General features: G+C 40.5%; 2 protein-coding genes and 1 long non-coding RNA gene across 3 annotated transcripts; 2 read left to right on the top strand and 1 right to left on the bottom strand.

Annotated features, from left to right (window-relative positions):
* Positions 1-8304: 8304 nt before the first annotated feature.
* Positions 8305-11530, top strand: LOC145699214 (uronyl 2-sulfotransferase-like). The gene is made up of 6 exons (XM_081776477.1): positions 8305-8469; positions 8842-8922; positions 8966-9113; positions 9157-9475; positions 11018-11203; positions 11311-11530. The coding sequence occupies exons 3-6, from the start codon at positions 8966-8968 to the stop codon at positions 11456-11458; spliced, it is 801 nt and encodes a 266-aa protein (XP_081632603.1). The 5' UTR covers positions 8305-8469; positions 8842-8922; the 3' UTR covers positions 11459-11530.
* A 3302-nt stretch (positions 11531-14832) lies between these two features.
* Positions 14833-15238, top strand: LOC145700026 (uncharacterized). Its single transcript, XR_014134132.1, has 3 exons — positions 14833-14930; positions 14973-15115; positions 15161-15238. It is a non-coding gene; the product is annotated as an uncharacterized LOC145700026 (long non-coding RNA).
* A 495-nt stretch (positions 15239-15733) lies between these two features.
* Positions 15734-16454, bottom strand: LOC145698796 (protein SLC31A2-like). The gene is made up of 3 exons (XM_081776018.1): positions 16276-16454; positions 15907-16148; positions 15734-15867 (listed from the first exon to the last, which is right to left on the bottom strand). The coding sequence occupies exons 1-3, from the start codon at positions 16438-16440 to the stop codon at positions 15846-15848; spliced, it is 429 nt and encodes a 142-aa protein (XP_081632144.1). The 5' UTR covers positions 16441-16454; the 3' UTR covers positions 15734-15845.
* Positions 16455-20078: the final 3624 nt, after the last annotated feature.

Genomic DNA, 20078 nt, shown 5'->3' on the forward strand with positions numbered 1-20078 from the left:
TGATGCGGTCAGAAAGAGCTGTTTGAAAGTCGGAAATATTGCTAAAATAAAAGTTAGAAGCTTAAAAACTTTGCTATTGGCGAAGGTAAGGGCTTGACCTACCTTTCAGTTATGCTGCTAATGGTAAAATCCGATTCGTAAGCAGTAGGGAGAAGTCGTTGTGGCACGGGTGAAGTTGAATAGCGAGTTGGGAACAATTCGTTTAATGTAGATTTCTCGCTCGAGCTGTACTCAGGGCTGGAGACAATCATAGCGCGGACGAAATGGCAAAAAGCGGAAACTTGGTCATCAGTAATGTTGGTCAATCGGAGATACAGATCGCCGTTTGAAGGAGAATACATTACTTCGAATCCAAAATCAGCTAGTAGTCCAGCTAATCGGTTAAGGTCGCGGCAATACCGAATAAACTCCTAAGAAATATTAATAGGGATCAGGTTTAACAAGATGCAAAATTAAAATGTAATCAAGCTTAAGTACCTCAGCATTCTGTTCATTCTTCATCACATCTGGGAAATGCAGGGACAAATATTCACCGAATACGGGTAAAAGCGGGCTGATACCGCACACAATGTTGCCTGTCGTCATCCCTGCCTTTTTCAACGATTCATGAAGGGGGGCAGCCAAGATATTGTGACAATGAACACTCCGTTCCATGGGGATCAATCTTGAGTTCAAATGAGCAAGGCCAGAAAATGAAACAGTCTCGCGTGCAAGGCGAAGCTGGGAGGTAGCTTGAAGATGGTCGAGTCGGGTTGCTATGACGTGGAGTTGAGTAAGACTGGGCTTAAATTAGGATTACTTGGAGAAAAACCTTGCTTACGCTGAGTTGTAGACGCCACACATGATGGTCGAGTGGCGCATTAAGCAAGCTCCACTCAATTGGCAAGGCGGATAGGTGCAAGTTGCAACAGGGCCTCCTGCTCGCTGATAGTTGTTTGATGGGTCAGTTGAACACCAGGTGATCGAATCGCTTTGGAGAGCATACTGATTCACGACCTCAGTTTGTAGTTGATAGAGAGGATGTTGATAAAAGAAGTATCCAAGAGCCTTTAAAAAGTGCTAATAAGATGTCGCTAGGAAGGTAATAGACCTACCTTGCGCAAGAGATTGAGAGCGGACCCACCGGTGAAGCCGGCGAAATGGAGATTGTGCGCCTCAACTTGTAACTGGAGATCCGTCAGCGGGGAAATCATTAAGATATGATTCAAGTAATCCGTTGACATAAATAACTTCTGACAAAAGATTGAGGCCCCCAAGAAATCCATTCGGTCATGTAAAGCACTTAGCTTTGTAGTGTAGAGAGCGGATACGTCGCCTTGAATGGTAGGATTGTATGAATCCAAATCGGTAATCTGTAAAATGTCAGCCGGGATCGCGAGCAATTGATTGTTTAAGATCTTTTGGTAGGCGAGAACAGAGGCTCTTTTCAACTTTTCGGTTAGAGTCTCAGCCTGAGGATGGCTTGGGGTCTGGGCATGTTCTCGTTTTATACGCGATTGGGCTGATTCAACTGTTGCGTCCAATTGCTGGATCAGTGGATTTTCATGAAGTCCAGATGAGCCTGAGAAGCAGAGAATAGTGTCGTTGGTTGCCACCAGACCATACTCTGGCTTGTTAGTAATCTGTTCTTCATCATCCATGAGGGTTGTCAAGGGGTGATTGGCCAAAATGTCGGGCTTAAACGAAATCGGTGCTGCTTCCGGGATATTACTTTCGGCTGTAACTGATTGAAGCCGGTTCTCCAATAAATCGAGTAGCAGAGTTGAGCTTGCTGCTTGATGCCCAGGACGGACTGCAGGTAGAGGGCCGCTGTTTTCATGGACGGAAGTCGAGTGCCTAGTCGCTCTTGCTGGATCTCGGCGGAGGATGCTGGTGACGGGAATGTCCGTAGTAGGAAGCGCGTCAGTGGTTGAAATTCCGGTCTGAGTGGTGAGTAAGCTCAGCAGAGCGTTCTCATCTAAAACATGTCCGTCAAAAGAGGAAATACTGAGCAGAAATTAAAAGAAAGGTAGGTCACTTACCTTCCTCAATTAATCTGAAAACTCGGGGACGAGATTGTCCATCAGCAGTGAAGACCATGTAGAGTCGACCACCACGTCGGATAGTAGCATTCATTAAGGAAGATGAATCGCTGCTGCCATTGTCTGAAGGAGATGGTGGCGTGGAGTGATCTCGAGCACTTGACTCGTCATTTGCTTGAGGCTCCGGGGCATCATTACCGGGGGGAGAATTACAGGGCGGATTTTGTTGCGAACTGTTTTCTTCAGTGATTTCCTGGGTGGCTTGTTGAGCAGCTTACTCGCGAGCCCTTGCGGCTCTTCTTTCCGTAATATACTCTTCGTACAGTCGGTGAAGGTCAGACAGATCCTCTTCGCGGGGAATATAGAATGGAGATTCGACAGCAGTTATGGACAACTCGGAAATATTCTTGACTCGGTCGGGATCTACTTTTGAGTTGAGACACTTGCTATGGGGCTATAAACTAAAGTACCTTGGAGGGTCAAAGCTTGCAGAAAGTCCACAACGTCTTCTGTTTCCAGTTTGGTTGGGGATAGTTCATAAATGCTGTGGATGATTCCTAATTCCGTCAAGACTTCTCGAGCCTCGGAGGAAAGGTTCAATACCAGGCGGGAAACGCGAGGAATCGCAGTTTGCTCGGTTGGTTCGGGAGAGTCGAGATCAGCAGGGTTCAAAGTCCTATCGAACTCTGAGGCAGTTGTGCACTGTTGCTGAGAAACATGTATGGCGGATAAAAGCACTTGCTGATAAGCGCTTGTAAATGATGGTGGTCTAATGACCTTTCGCAAGCCAGTAATATAACAAGTGCTGATGTCGTTAGTACACCCTTTGATTTGAAACGGTCGCAAGCTAAATAAAAAGTAATTAACGGAAGGGCAAAATCACAGCAGGAAGGTCGAGGACCTACCTGGTCTCTTGACGTTTGATACATCTGGCGTGAGCGATCACGTCGGAATTTGTTGCTGGCTGTAAAGTTTGCTGCAAAAATGCGTCAATGGTGCGTGCGAAAACCAAGAGCAGGTCATTCACCAGTTGTGAATAGGTGCGTGATAAGCGCTCTTGAACCATGTCCTCGGTGTCTTCATTACGGGTTATCATTGCTGCCATGATCCTCTGGATTGTGCTCAGGACCAATGAGTGGAAGTAGCGGCGACCGTCGTGAACAAGGTTACCGTAAAGGCAAAACATCGAGTATAGTAGGCGCTCCACATCCGTTGCAGTGAACTTCTGGCACTGAGTGGTGTAATAAATCGCCCACTGGCCAAAAACAAGCTGAAAAGAGGGGATTGATCCTGGAAGTCTTTAAAATTAAAATTATAATTAAAAATGAATTAGGGAATTTCAATTGTGTTAAAGTGTCAAAATTTTAAAGCTCTGTAAGCTTTATAATTTACCTGAAAGAAAATCTCTACGAAAATTCGCACGGAGGTCGAATCAGGGGCGCTGGGTTTCCATCCGGGAGGCAGACATGTTCTTTTCCCAAACCTGTCGAACTTAGTCTCGCCAAGCAAGGTTGGTAATCCATCTCCCTTCGTAGAGGAGATGATCTTGTCGCCAAGGGAGACGGTCCTATCCTTGGTGGAATGGGAGTCGCGAACCTGTGCGTATAGGTCTTCGACAACAGCCAGTGAAGGCGTCACGAAGTTATCAGAGTCGTCCGACTCGCTGGCGTCGGTGGAAGCTGACTCTTCTTCTAAGAGGAGATTAATTAAAGCCCGAAAACTAGTACTATTCTTCTCTAAATTAAAGTTATCTAAGAAAAATTTTGTCCAACGACAGATAGGGACAAACGAAAAATTAATTATTACAAATTTTACCAATAATTATATTGTACCTAGACTATCAAAATTTCACTAACCTTGAGCCTCAGGGGTCCTTCAAACTTTCCTCGTTTGGAACGTGTTACGCGTTGGTTAGGACCAGGTACTGGTCGTGGCTGCCTACGTCGTCGGTTCCTCTTGCGGGGAGTTGGGGTCGAAATTGATGATAGCCGAAGGGTACGTATAGGAGTACTCTCAGTGACCTCTTGAAAGGAGGGAATACTCTTTTCGCAAGTAGGTCGAGGATCGGAGATGGGCTTGAATGGGGCTAGGGCCTCACCAGTCGGTTCATCAACGTCCATCTCTTGCTCGTCTTCGGAAGGGGTTTGCGGACGGCCGGAAACTGGAGGAGCAATGAGAGCCGTAATCTGCTCCTCGGTGTATTCAGCCAAAACCTGAATACAGTTAGTTTCCGTGAAATCTGTATTATAGTTTGGTTAGATTGTACTACTACTTCTCTTGAAGAATAGGTAGGTCTCGGACCTTCCTCTACTTTAGAAACTTTCTCATGTCACTTTCCGAAATTGTGACTGGCTTCAATAGAAGCAAGTAGCGGCTCAGAAATTACTATACCAGGAGAAACAAGCTAAGTGATCCTGGATTAGAAAACTCAAGAAAAATTCATGAAAATACCAAAATAGGCAAGTGTCATACTTCAAATAAAACAGGGTTGCGCATGAAATGATAAATCCTGATTGAAGTTGAACCCGGATCCAAAATGGCGTTGACAAAACTTACGGAATAAGGAGATGACACATCCAATGGGTCGGAGTGCGGGTACACTGCGACCAGTCGTGCGGTCCTTCGTGGTACTTGAAACCCTTCAAGGCCAAATTCCAGAGTTTCTTCGTCGTTTGGGAGTTGGGGGTCCATGACGTCCGGATAAATTAGCGCTCTGCTAATCGGGATGCCAAAAAATGAACTGACTCGAGTTTTTGGGAAATCGGACTTGTAAACAGATCCTCAACAACATTCTAGAAACGAGGTCACGTGATGGAGACTGGTCCATGGGGTTCTGATTAAATCCAGCCCTTGACCCTGGAAATGCAAACTTGAGCATCTCAATAATAACCCATTCTAGAGAAAAACCTGTCTATTTTTATTTTATTTATTTTTCAAAATACCCAAATAGATTCTAAAAAATCTTTGATTTTTAAGTTTATCTTAACTTTGCAATACCTTCTCTGCAAAATTGCAGCTACATTGGACAAGGCCCTTGAATGCGGATTTGAAGGTAGGTAAGGTACCTACCTTCATCTCTACTCCTCTTGGGCCAGCAGAATAGAAGAAGATGAATCAATCCAATCAACTGGGTACCGCGCATACTTTTCTCCCGCTTGGCTGGATGATCCTACTCTTCTGCCTTTCTACGCAAGCATATTTTTCATTCATTCGCTATGAAATCATTATTTTTATATTTCTTTATTTCTTTTGTTTCTTGTATGTTCTTTCTTTTCACTTGCACTGTGTTACAGATTATTGTTCTTCTTACAATTATCTTTGAATAAATAATCAGAAAAAAAAAAAAAAATGTGAGTCTATATCAAATGCGCTATGAAATACCGAGATCTTATTTTTCGATTGGTCTCCGTTTCCCAAAATCGCCGTTTGCCCAAATTGAGGAAAGGGCAACTTGGGCAAAAGGCGACTTTGGCGAACGAGACCACTCTTCTTTTTCAACTTACATATAATAACTGCAATTATCTGTCAGATCATTTTACATAAAAGTTTCCGCCGAAAAAATTTTTTGTAGTGATACAAACGACTAGTTTTTGAAACAAGCAATTTAAAAAAAATAGACATTTGAATGAATAATTGCTAACACAACTTCTAATTTGTCAGAAAATGAAAGAAGATGAAATTTTCTAGCATCAGATGAAGGATTCAACGCGGGGATCAATCAACAGAGCCAGAGGAAAGTTCCAGAACACGAGATCAAAGAAGAAATTTCACGACTAGAGTGCGACTAGAGGCAGGAGAGACTAGAGGAGGCAATTAAACTGTACAATTTGCGCACATTTATTTTTTGATTGAAGGCGTCTTACGAGACGGTAATGAGAGGAGCTCAGCCTGTCGTAAGAGCTGCCCCCTATATCGATAGTATCACATGCTCTCTAGCACCGAGAAGATTATGAAGCGTAAAAATAACAGTTCCAGAAAGCTATATAAATCGAGATCCCTGAACCTTTCAGCACAGACAATAACAGTCAGTTTTAAAAAAAGAGCCTTTTCAAAGGAAATCTTTTTAATCCGGTCAAAAATGATGAAATCAATGCTCTTTGGTCTCTTCGCCGTCGGATCCGCTTCTGTCGACCATTATGGCAAGATCCGAATGCCTCGATTTGAAAAACTGGTCGGTTCGGAGGTCGATTTGGCTGGCCCGATCGCCGTTGACTCGGAAAAAGACTGTACTGATCTCTGCCGCGTTGCATCGTTCTTTGCCAGCCCGACACGACAATACGATGCCAACTGTGATTTTGCGGATATCTACGCTGACGGACAATGCTCTCTCTCTGAAATTCCAACATTGCAAGAATTCATCGTCGACAAAATTGGCTCCCGTGCACTTTCCTGCCGCGCTCTTTGCTCCTTCATGTCCGACTGCATGGTAGTTCAGACCGAGTCTAAAATAACGCGACGAATGACCTCCCGAACTTGCTCCTTTTTCAACGGATACGTCGAGGTTCAACGAACAAGATTTCCCGTCGAAGTCGAGATGAAACAGACGATGTTTGACAAATACATCCAAATGTGAACTGTTAACCATATTCCCCCTGTTCTCTTCTCTTTCTTCTGAATTAACATATATAAATCTGAAAATAATATTTGCCAAATTAACCGTGTTTACACAAATTTTTTTCTCTCTATTTTGCCGTCATTGATGCCAAGTTAATAAAATAAAAAAATCTCATAAAAATCACTTCTAAAAATGTCATTTCGGGCGATTTCGGCCCAAAGAAGAGGACTTTTTTAAATTCTATCATCCAAGGCTCGCCATCCAAGGAGGCTTATTAATGTAAGCTTTAAGGACCCCCCCCATCAAGATGAAAAAAGTCAAAATTTTCAAAATTTTTTTGCTTTTTTGGGTAGTTTAGACCACAAGGAAGAACTTTTATTCAGAAAATTTTTTTGATCTTATAGAAAATTTTGGCAGAAATTGACTTCAAAAATTGAAAATTAACATTTTACATTTCATAAAAATCTTTAGTTCGCTATTTTTTAATGGTAATTAAGGGTATACCAACCATCAAAACTATTTCTATAATAAACACTAGTATAAAAACGTTATTCAGGGCAATTAAGGCAATAATTACTGAAAATTTAAATCTGGAAATTTGACTTAGATTCGACTTATAAAATTTTAAAGGGGCTGTCCTCCTTAAGTTCGTAGACAAAAAACTCTCAAAAAGCAAACGGTCGTAGCTTAGGGCCTTAACTTTACCATGAAAAAAAATTAAGGGTATACCCCAACGAAAACCCCAAAAAAAAACGTTCACTAAGCAACTTTACCTTTAACGGCCTTTAACGGCCTGTATAACCTTAAATTTGGCATCGAGAGATCATCTTAAGGGGAACGGTTGCAGTAGAGGGTTCGATCTAAAGGATGCAATTAAAATTAAGGGTCTAGCTAAGATAGTTTTGGAGAAAAACTTCCACTAAGATGCCCTATTTTCGCGATTCTTGATGGGGGGGTCCTTAAGGGTGTTTTTCCTCATTTTTCGCCAAAAAGTCCAATTTTCCAACGCGATTTTGAGGGTGTTAGAGTCGAGATAGACCCCCAAAAAATGAGGCCTCAAACTCGTTTTTTGACCCGTAGAATCCATTTTCGGGGTCAAAATTTTGAAATTCCGAAAATTGATTTTTTCGAAAATTGTTGACGGGGGGGGTCCGAAATGAGAAGCCGCGTAGCGGCTTTTTACAATACAAAGCCGCGAAGCGGCTTCGTCTTAATTCTAGAATATATTCAAATAATTTATTTTATAATCAAAATCAGATTTCTACACAGGTCGTCGGCCCCAAAATCAGAACAAAAACCATCATTTTTATAAGCCTGTTTATAACAATTATTTTTCCGATTGATTCTGAGACCTCTTCTCTTCCAAAGGTTATTCTGTCAAAGAATAACGCCAAAAAATCAAACAAGGAAATTTCAAAAGAGCAAATCTGTCCCAAAAAAATCGAGAAAGAAAAAAATGGGGAGAGAGAATATTTTTCAGTTACTCCAAAAAATATTTTATCTTCTTCTTGTTCTTGTTGTTTTCTTGGTTCTTTTTCAGAACACAAGATATCTTTATCCATTGAAAATTGAGTTAATCTCGAACAAGGTAATAAGCTTTCAACGGTTGAATAGAGCTAAATCAATCAAATAATAAAATTTTTGGTTGGGTCATAAATTCTCGAGTACTTAAGTTTTTACGTTTTACCACATTACCTTTTTCGTAAAAAAATGAAATTTTCGCAAAATTATTCCCTGATTTTCAGTCATCTACTGATTGTACTGTTTTATTTGATTGTAAATCAAGGATATCTTTCGAATTTAATCGATGATTTCTCCGAAAAAACGGATTTTTTTCAGGAAGAAACTTTTCAAACTGAATCAGTCAGAGAATTCGCGAAGAAAAAATTAAAGGTAACATATAAAATCGACTTTTATTGACTCAGTGAAGTCCAGTTATGAAATTTTGCTCAGGTATGTAATTTTAGATTTTCAAATATTGAAACAGCAGGGACCGAAAAATTGAATATTTTTTTTACTAAAAAAAACATGCGGATAATTTGTCAATATCCTCGGGCTGAGAATCTTAGCTATAAAAGCTTTTTACGCAAAACTATCTTTAATAGTCTGTAATTTTGAGCCTCTCCGCTGGAGAATAACTGCATTTTAGCGACTATAAGTTCGAAAAATAAATATATTTTGATTCTAAGTCTAGTTTTGATTGTTCTTTTTTACCTGACCATAATTAAAACAGAAATTTCGACGCTTATCCATGGAATTTTTCAGGAAGAGAATATTTCGAGCATCAAAACCATCTCTCTTGAGAGACAAAAAGAGGGAGAAGAAGAAATAGTCAAGAAGAATCAGGTTGAATAGTCGTCAAGAAAGGGGTACTTAAGTGCTATTTTAGATGATTATTTACAACCGCGTCCCGAAATGCGGGTCGACAACGACTCTTGCGATCATCGATTCTTTGAAGAAAAAGCTCAAATACAAAACTTTTAACGACATTGCTCCTAAAATGTCTCACCGAATGAAAACCGATGAAGAAGAACTCGGTAAACTCGCCTCATCTAAAAACTTGCCTTAAACCAATTTTAGCGCTGATAAGGAAAATAACGCAGCTAGAAAAGCCAATGATCTACATTCGGCATGTATATTTCCTCGATTTCGACCGATTCGCTGTCGAAAAGCCCCTGTACATCAACATCGCGAGAGATCCTGTTTCGCATTTCATCTCGAAGTTTTACTACCATCGAAATGGATTCGCCGGGGAGAAGAAGAAGAACTACGAAAAGTGGAAATATGAAATGCCGGACGATCAACGATCAATGACTTTAGAAGAGTGTGTTCAAACTGAAGCAACGGAGTGCAAACGACCTTTTTTGAGCCTTATTCCTTTCTTCTGTGGCCATTCGAGGTATGTATTGAGATGTTGACTGTCATGTTAATCGATGTTCATATCGGTGTGAAATGTGTCTAATAACATGGGAGTAAGCCACATAGTCTCAAGAAAAAGCTAGGTATTGATCCTTCAAAATTAAAATTATTCAAAAACCACGTGAATTATATTCATTCAGTTTGTACCATGGTCCATCATCCTGCATAGGGTCCGGCATGATCGGAGGACCTAATTTTTCAAAAGCGAAAATCTTATAGTGTTAAGAAAAAAATCTGGTGGGAATTAAGGGATTCGAATACGGCGAAAAAAATGATAGTGCCAATATTCTAATTCACCGTCGGAATCGCCGATTTCTCTCGGTTTTTCATACTTATAATGGCTGCACAAACTTCTCTTTTCCAAATTTTGATAAATTCAGCCCTAAAAATCACAAATCTGCATAAAAAAATCCGTCTCAGCCCCGTTCCTTGATTTTTAACTTTAAGGGCTTGACGGCCCTTCGGGCCGTCTCAGCCCCGTTCCTTGATTTTTAACTTTAAGGGGCTTGACGGCCCTTCGGGCCGTCTCAGCCCCGTTCCTTGATTTTTAACTTTAAGGGCTTGACGGCCCTTCGGGCCGTCTCAGCCCCGTTCCTTGATTTTAACTTTAAGGGGCTTGACGGCCCTTCGGGCCGTCTCAGCCCCGTTCCTTGATTTTAACTTTAAGGGGCTTGACGGCCCTTCGGGCCGTCTCAGCCCCGTTCCTTGATTTTTAACTTTAAGGGGCTTGACGGCCCTTCGGGCCGTCTCAGCCCCGTTCCTTGATTTTTAACTTTAAGGGCTTGACGGCCCTTCGGGCCGTCTCAGCCCCGTTCCTTGATTTTTAACTTTAAGGGGCTTGACAAAGGCATTTAACTCTGAGGTGATCAATCTCAGTTTTGTCCCCAACCCCACCCACACCCGTTTGCATAAAAATGAAAATAATTCCTATTTCTTAGTTTGTTATGGTTATCATCTTAGAAACCTTTTGTTTTTCTTATAACGAAAATTAAAATTTTTCAATAATTATGAAAAAAATCATGAAAAATTATGAAAAAAAATATTGATTTTAGGGGAATCGATCTCACCACCTCTTGCTTTTCAAGCGAGAGCGCTAACATTTGAGCCACCAAGGGAGGATCCTGGCAGTTATAAAAATCGCTATGCGGAGCTGACCAATCAGAGCGCACTTGGCTCTCCATTCAAATTTTCATTAAACTCCTGAAAAGGGTTGAATCGGAGGTTTTTGGAGAATCAGTGACCTGAATTGAATTCCTTGGTGTCGAATTAGTGGAATCGTGAATTTTCATTGAAATTAAATTTTTGGTCCTAATCATGCCGGACCCTAATCCTGCAATTTTCTTGCCTCAGTAATTTTGTGGCCCATCAAAAGGCTCCTCTAAAAGAGCTTTGATGGTGATATCCGTGGTTGATAATTAAATATATAAAAATTATCTCTCATGATAAAGTTTTTGGTACTTTAGTTCTTACACACGTGATAAAATTGAGATAAGCCCGTTTTTGAAACTCATTGTTTTTTCAGTATTTGTCTGAAACGAGGAAAAGAAGCAGTAGAAATCGCGAAAAAGAACATTTTAAAAAGCTATGCGATTGTTGGAGTTACGGAAGACTTACCCAGCACGATGAGAGCCTTTGAAATTGTCGCTCCTGAATTTTTCAAAGGAGCATATCACTTGATTGAAGAAAAAGATGATAAACTTCATGAAAAGTAATTATTTCTTCTTCTTGTCAGTCTTATCCTCAGAGTCGGCTTCGTAGAGTCCAGCCATCAAAGCTTTTCATGAGCCCAATTATCCATTACCAGTCATCTCTTAGAACGAAAACTGCTGACAAAGAAGAAGCAACGCCAGAATCGCTCGAGTACTTGAAGAGCAAATTATCCCGAGAATATGAGCTGTATAATTTTATCAAGAAGACATTTTACGAAAGAATAGAAGAATTTAAGAGAAGCGGACTTTGGTAATGATGTTGTTGAAGATCCAATTGATGAAACTCGAAGATAATCTACGAAAATACCTTTTCTGGTTGTTTCAGAAATAAAACTGGTTTTTTTTATCATTTTTATCGCTTTATTGGGAGTTTTCACGATTGACTAAACGTTTATTTGTCGCTGCTTTAGTAAAATTAATATTGCTGCATAATTTCTGCGCCATAATTTATGATAAATTGGTATCAAATAAATGAATTAAGACGGGTCTCTTTGACAGAATCGCGTAGACAAGCAATCAACATAATTTGAAAAATAAGCAATTCAACCGTGTTAATAACTGTTGTTTGTCGTTTAGTCGATGCTCAAAAACGTAGATACAGTGTCTCGAATGCGTATTATGCCGATTTATTAGAGCTTTTTCGTCGAGACCATTATTATTATGTGAACATTATGTATTCAAGGCTATCGATAGCAGCAACAAACTTCAAAGCTCAGCCTCGATTTTCGATAGTTATCAAGTGGAGGTTACCATTGCCTTATGCAAGCAGCTCTGAAAATAACGAAAGTACATTGTTCTAAAAGCACTCATCCCTAGGCTTATAAGATGAAAATTCGGCCCTTTTTTCTAACTTAGTTTAGGGGTCGTATGACACAGTTTTAGAAAGCCCAGAGCCTAAGCTTTCATTTGAGCACCATATCAAGGGGTCTGGGTCATGCCCGCAAGGCAATTTATTGGACCGGAAGTTCCGAAATCGGCCCAAGAACTCTTCAATAGGATTTTTGAGTGCCGGTAGTCATTCGAAATGGTTCGAGAATAGGTGCGTTAGAAAGCTCAGCGTCTGAGCTTTCTATAGAGCCAATAAAATACTGCTGCCATGCCACCTAGTGGCCACTAGGAGCGCTAGAAACTCGAATTCTGCCCTGGAAAAGGGATTTTTACACTAGAAAATGTTCATTTGGTCGAAATTTCAGGCTTCTATTTTTGAGTAAAGGCTTCTTAGCCCTGGCATGGCGTTTAACGGTGGTCAAACCGTCCGGTTGAGACGAAGATTATTGCGCTTCCTCCCTAAAAATCCTCAAAGGTCACTATTCTAGCGCCTCTAGCGGCCACTAGGTGACAGGGCAGCAGTATTTTATTGGCTTTTTAGAAAGCTCAGACGCTGGGCTTTCTAACGCACCTACTCTCAAGCCATTTGGAGCCAGTACCGGCAACCAAAAATTCGATTGAAGAGTTTTAGTGCCAATTTCGGAACTTCCGGTGCCATGAATTGCCCTGCGGGCATGACCCAGACCACTCGATATGGGGCTCAAATGAAAGCTTATCTTCTGGGCTTTCAGAATATGTGTCATATGACCCCTCAACTGAGCTAGAAAAAGTGGCCAAATTTTTATCTAATAAGCCTACTCATCCCGCCATTTCTTCCTTCTCGATAACTTAATTTTATCCAGTAGTTATCCATAAGAGTTTATCCAGGAACTCTTGAGATTGAAAAAATATTTTTCTAGGAAAATTAATATCGTCGCTTTTGTACTGAAAATAATTCTGAATAAAATAACGCGAAATTTTCTTATAAAAAATTTATTCAGGAGAAAAAATTCTGAATGTCGTTCAAGTTGTAAAAAAGTAATATACAGATAAACATCAAAATTTTCAGCAATACTTCTTATTCATCTTTTCGAGCCATTGTGGCCATCTCTTCAGCGGTCGCTTCTTGATTCCATCTTTGCATGCGTAGTTTTCTGTCCAAAGCTTTGCTACGTCCTCAACCAGCGTAGCTTGAGTGCAAAGGTCGGTGGAGTTGGAAGCGGTCGCCACAAAGTCAATGAAGTCGGAGCCGCCGTATTTCACCGAATCGTAAGGCTCCACGCAGCTCAGCGAATCGTCGTTTGTAGCGAAAATCCGATCGAGTTTGGAATATCGCCGAGTGAAGAAGCGGTCGGTTCTGGTGCCGAGGGCTTTTAGGGGATTGACAAAATTTAAATAAAAAAAAAATATAAGAAAATTAACAAAATTAACAAAAATTGAAAAAAATAACAAAATTGAAGATTCTTAATTGCCAATCATTCCTAAAAGATCCATCATTTCCATTGCAAAACTATGGATTTCAGTCCTCGCTTCTGTTCCGGTCATCACTGCTGGCTTCGTCGTTGTTGTCGTCGTTGTTGTTGTAGTGGTCGTTGTGCCGGATGTCGTCGTTCCAGAAGTCGTCGATGTGAATGTCGTATAGCTGACCGTTGTGTGGGTTGATGTTGTCGACTCAAACGTCGTTGTTGGGATGAAAGAAGTAGTTGTTGTTGGAAGATCTGTTGTTTGTCCGTTGACGAGAGCTAAAACGGTGAAGAAAAGCTTCATTTTTAGCTCGTTCTTGTTTTCTCTTTTCGAATTTGGTGCTTCCTTAATTTTGGACCGGGCAATTTATAGAGCGGTGCTTTAGCGCCCATTCCCGTTATCGACAATATGAATCCCGAAAATTCTCTTATCAGAGGGCTTTCTACGGACTTAAGGGATCCCCCCCCCGATTTCGACAACTTTGACTCCGAACTACTTTTTTTAGGGCTGAGCTTTTAACATGTATGAGGCCTCATTTTGAAGCCCGTTTCTTAATGAAGAAACTCTAGTACAGAAATTAATTTTCATAAAGGGAAACACCATGAAAAGACGGGCTGAACACATTGATACTCACGAAAAACCCCATTTTGGGCCATTTTCAAAATCGAACTAGTTTTTTCTGCTCTTAGATAGAGCCCTAAATCAATAACAACTGTCTTCCTTGATCTCTGATCTACAATCTCTAGTACAGGCATGTGATTCCGTCAAGGATTGTAGAATTTTTCTAAACAAGAAGTTTTTTAACTGATTTTTGCCATTTTTTGAGTTTCTTTGTTCTCTAGCGCCTTTGAGTGGTTAGATATTTTATTAAATCTAATTTTTTCTAATTCAGTTTTCTTTAAGCTTTCTAAAGAGCCCTTATTCATCTGATTATGTCGACTTTCAAAAGTCGAAAAAATTGCGATTTTTTTCTAAGTAAAACTTTTCGTTAAAATAAGCCATTTTCAAAGCTGTGTCACGGCTTACCACGTGACGGACTTCCTTTGACATAATATATGAAAATGATCGTCAGACAACGGAGATTCCAAAAATATATCACATAAAAGCTCTCGATGATATTTTTCAAATCGGGAGGGGATCCCTTAAGCGGCCCAGAGACCAGCGGACGGGCTCGGTTCCGGATTTATCTACTACAGCGAAAAGGACTTACCGGGAATGTGCTGATACAAGGCGATTAGATACGTTCGCACTGAGATTAACCGTGAATAGATCATTCTTAGGGATTCTCTGTCGACCAGTTCTTCTAGAACTATTTTTGTTCGCCGGTTAAATCACATTTTTCTTATAAAAAAAGAGAGAAAATGAAGGTTTTTCTGTTAATTTTTGCGTTTTCTTTCGCATCGGAGTCCGTTAAAAGCTGCAAAGATTTGGAAGTTTTGGAGGAAAATGGCGGAGGTAGAAATTTTTTAGTTTGAAAGCCTCATTTTTTTTTTGTAGAAATCGACGGAAAGGACATTTTAATGATGAGACAAAAATGCCGCGTGGACAAAAAATACGAAGAAAGTCTGTCGAAGGGGAAGATAAGACGATTACTCAGCTCCGTGGTTACTTCTCTTCAAGAACTTCGAAAAGACTTCGTGGTAGCACTTACTTTAGTGACAGGTTTTTTAATTATAAATTTTAAGCATACAAGACGAGTAGAATGTGGCCATTGGGAACAAGTGAAGAAAATTTCGGAGATTTTGTTGAAACTCGACGACAAGGAAATTCCCTCAATTGATCAGATTTTTCCTTCTTGATTCCTTTTTGATGAAAATATGAAGTTGATAGAAACGCTGCCAAAAATGCAAGATGATCCGACAGACCAGATCCTTGGCCTTGCGAATCTGCTCATACACATGCACCAAACTCTTGAAGAGAAAAATTGCGCCCTCTCTGGACAAGTCGACCTCAAATTGGAAAAAGGATATTTGAAGAAACTTGTTCAAAAATTGCATGAAAGCCAAGGCGAAAATGAAAACATGAACGACCATTTTCAGGAAAAGTCATCAAAATTATCAAAACTTTTATGAAAAAGAAAAACTCCATTGAAACTTCTCAAAAGATACGACGAAAGAAGAATAAGCCAAAATTCGGAGCCTTCAAGCAATTTCTTCTTGTTGTATTTTTGATTATTTGCGCGATCATTGGGTTTTTCGCTTATAAATGCAACAAGTAAGAAAATTTGAAAAAAAAATTCTTTCTGCATTGCCAACTTATTAAAGGTTTATTTTGTAATAAAATATATTTGTTTTTTTTTGTTTGCAAAAATTATCATGAAAAGGTGTTTTTCTTCTTATGCAATTTCAGTTGAGTAAAAGTCGATTTACTTTAGTTGCAACACGGATCGTCCCTAATCAAATATTGTAAAAGCACTTAAAATTATGCTTACACAGGCTCCACTGCTCGATCTTTGGACCAGCCGAAGGCGAAATATCCGAGAGCAAAGCCAAGGCAGGTCGCGAAAATGAGCCAGGTGTTGAAGTACATCACGGCGAGCATTAGAGTGTAGGAGATCCAGACGTTGACAAAGTGGAGGAGGGAAGCTCCGATGTGGCCAGGGCCGAAGATTCGCGCGATGATTCCTTCTCGTCGTTTTTCGCGCTTTCCGGTGGCGATGTTGTGCTCGAGAACCTGAGTTTATTTATGATAAATTATTGTTTTTTCGATAATATTTAAGATAAGTTGCGAATGGAGGTCTTTTGTCACATGAAAAAAGGAACCTTCTGTTAACAGACTAAATTTTTCACTACGTTTGAACCTTCAATCCTTCGTAGAAAAAGGCCAGGAAGAAGAGCGCAAATCCAGCTTTCATGTGATCGTTGGAATTGTGCAGCATCCAGTCTTTGAAGAGAAAGCCGTGGATCATTCCTCCTTCGTGGAAGTACATGATCATTCCGTGATCCCCGTGACCGCCGTGATCCATCTTTTGTTTTTGAAATTTTTAGCCTCTCTTGTGATGATTTTCAACAAAAACAAGCTGTTTTATAGTATGTGGTTAAATATTAAATCTTTTTCTGGCCTTGAATAGTTGTTTGACTTACGTATGTTTTCCATTTTCTTGACTTCGAAATCAACCCAGGGTCATGAAAGATGTTTGACTTAAGAAAATATCCCGTTATATAACATGACCGAGTTTCTAGTCAGGAATCCCTCGACCAATAAATTATCGGCGATAATTGACAACTCAACATCTCTCAATGAGGAGACCTCGTTCTTGTTGCGCAACGGAACCCTGCTAACAAGGGTCTGCTGGAAGTCAATAAAAAGACTCTTATCTTGACTTGATCCTCACATAAATTCTGCAAATAGTACTTCCGCATCACGAGAAATGGCCTCGATAAACAACCAAAGAAAGAAGCTTTATTTTAAATGTCAGCAGAAAAATTCAGGAAAGCTTGCCATCCCAGGGAATAATCGGATAACCAGACGCATATTTTATCGATCCTTTTTGGTACACATCTCCTTTGCTTGGCTTCCAAGTCAGAACCTTCTTCGCCTCAATTTGCATCGCTTTCTGTTCGTTGCACATTTCCCATTGCTCCACCGCTCCACCTGCTTTGTTTAGTTCCGATAGTTTCTTCGCTTCTGAGATAGCGGTTTCCGGAAAATTAATGCTCTCAGGGTCAGATTTTGTTTTCCGATGAAGCGTTTCTACTTCGCTGGGGGAGAAGCCAAAGACGATGAAATCTTCGTAATAGGCTCGGTACAAGCGCTCGAAAATTTCTGTCGGAAGGGATTCGAAAGCGTCATCGAAATTTGAGCGGTGCGCTGATTTGTAATCTTTTTTAAGCTCCTCTAGGTCATCCACATCTTGTAAAGACTGAAATAAGGTCTTCAAGTTTGAGATTCTCAAAAAATATAGAAAAAAAATTTTTTGTGAGATTTTTATGGTTCTTCGAAATTTGAGCTTTTTCCTGATGGCAACGAAAACTTTTGCTTTTCAGTCATTCCATTGATCAAAAACGGGAGTTCCTCGTGCACATTTTCCAAATGCAAAATCTTCTCAAACTCAAACATGCACGGCGAGCAAAAATACCAGAAACTCCTCCAGTGCCAATTTCTGAACGAGTCGTCCATGTCGTCCATTGACAGATATTTCGCGAAATTCTCAAATGTTGCGTTGACGAGTTTGTCTTCAGGGACGCTGGTTTGGAAGTATTTCAGGGTTGGCCAAAGTTCGCTGAGGTATTTTTCTTCTCGATCTTTTACGTCATCTGGGCGAAATCCGTGCTTTTCCTAGAACTGGAAATCAAAAGCGAAATTAAGGTAGGAGCAAATTTACTTTCAAAGCTTCGATGAAATTTCCAGTTCGAAGTTTGTCTCCCCACGCTGAATACAACCGCTCAAAAGGATTCCGAACGATCGCGAATCGCAAATATTCGCTAAATTTATCATTTTTGTCGAGATAGTCTAAAGTCGTAACGGCACGATGATGAAGCTGCTTGTACACCAAGGGGGCTTCGAAATCATCAGCGGTGCCGTTTTTGTAAGCCAATGGGGCGAGCGCTTTACTTAGCTTTTCATTTTTTGTTGAAATCAAGGAAGAAAATATGAAAAGAGAAAATCATCTCCTTTCCGAGTCGACGATTTTGATTTTGAAATTCAAAAAAGCCTTTCCTCGATGAAACGAAGTCGTTCCACATTTAGGCACAAGACATGCTAGAATTTTGTTGTCGGCAAGATCGAAAAGGGAACGCGAAAAGCCAGGAAATCGCGGCCCACATTCAGATGTCTCTTCGACATCTTCTAGAGATGCTTCAAGATCATGAACTTTCTTGTGGAAATCGAGGAGTTCGGAAAAACTGGAATTCTTCGATTTCTTGAGTCTGTAAATTTCGCCTTTAACAGAACAACTTCTCTGTAGTATTTTCTTTCTTCTTTCAAACAACTTCTCTAGCCGCGAATTTCGCAAGTAGATCTTTAAAAAATTGAAGCCAAGAAAAGCGAGTAGGAATCCAAAAGCGTACTCCAATCGACGCTTTCGGATCATGGCTTTTTGGGTTGTTTTTCTTGGAGAATGAAGATTTGAAAATCCTGCACGTAAAATGCCTTCAGGCACGATCGATTCTAGATTCCTTCTGTCGTACTTTAAAGGTCGTTCACTGAACTTTCAGTCGTTCTCAAAAGCGCAAAAATATTTTTTCACCAAGAATATTTCTTAGATAAGGGGTCATTTTCAGGTTAAAGAATCATTTTGCGTATCAAACCTTCCAATCTCGAATCGTTCTATAAACGTACAAAACCGCAATCTCATGTTCTCCTTGTCTCCATTTCATTCCTTCCCTATGACTAGCCAAAGCGCTTTCTCCCAAAACTCCACGGCGGTGAAAGTTTCAAGTGCCCGAGCTCCATTATCGCCTCCGTCGGGAGCAAAATTCTTCCCATTCGGTAATGCTCCTAATAATCATGTTTCTTCGCCTTATCAGCCGTTTCGTTTGATTCGGTTTTCGCGAAGTTCTGACTATAAATAACGCAGTTTTGGTTCCTTGGTAAAACAAGCGAACATTGTTGTTGGCAAAATTGGATGAATACGCGGATCCGGATCGGGAAAGGGAGAGAAAGGGAGTACCAAACTTCCGAGTGAAAATATGATCAGGAGATTAGTAAGAGATGATAGCATTCGCCAGGTTTTCCGTGATAACAAATTGACGAATTAACCACGTTAGAGGACTTTTTCATCAAAAGCAAGGACATATGGACCATATGATATGGTCCATATCATATGGACCCTTCCTCTTAAATACAGTAAGCAAACTGAAGTACCAGACCCCCTGCTCCAACCGAATTAGGAACGAGCCTGCCCAATAAGCCGGAAACTACTGATACTAACAGTTTATTATCTTCTCGCTGAGAGCGGTTGCAAAAACGAGGCTAATCTTTGGCGCAGATCGATTTCAGTGAAGTGAAAAAATTTAGTAGCTTGACCCGGTATCGCTCGATATCTGCTCAAATAAAATCGCAGGAAGTAGGATTTTAATCTCCCACGGTTTAATCACGGCCAAGATCGGTTCCGGGCTGATGATGAGATATTTCCGTTTTGGCTCGAGTACTTCTGAGGGCTCGAGCGTATAAATGAGAAATGGAAGAGCCAATTAAGGGTGTCAGTAAATTAAAGGATAAAAAGAAAGAATCTCTCTTTCTTGACTCAGAAACCTGTGTAAAAACCTGAGTCAGGGTTTTGAAAGAGTCTTTTTAGAGACGAAGCCCTCTCTTACAAAACCCTGACTCAGGTTTCCAACACAGGTTGCCGAACTCAACTCTACACCCTTAAATCTCCAATTCCTTTTGGCAATTTTTGTCTTGGAAGATGCTTGATTCTAAAATGTCACCGAAAATGTTTGAAACCCAGTGTCTAAAACAAAATGTCTCCAAGACTTCCTTCTTTTCCAAAATAAACAAAATCGTTTCAAAATTCCAATTTTGTTACTTTGATCAAAGCGTTTTCGCCGCGACTTGGCGCGTTCTAAATTCCGTGGCGCCGATCAAAGTTCTCCGGCACCATAAATGACCCCACGGGGCCATTTTAACCCGCCGCCGCGAGAATTAACCTACTGTATCACA

The sequence above is a fragment of the Oikopleura dioica genome, chromosome 2 (genome assembly GCF_907165135.1).
Source record: "Oikopleura dioica chromosome 2, OKI2018_I68_1.0, whole genome shotgun sequence".
NCBI classification, from domain to species: domain Eukaryota; kingdom Metazoa; phylum Chordata; class Appendicularia; order Copelata; family Oikopleuridae; genus Oikopleura; species Oikopleura dioica.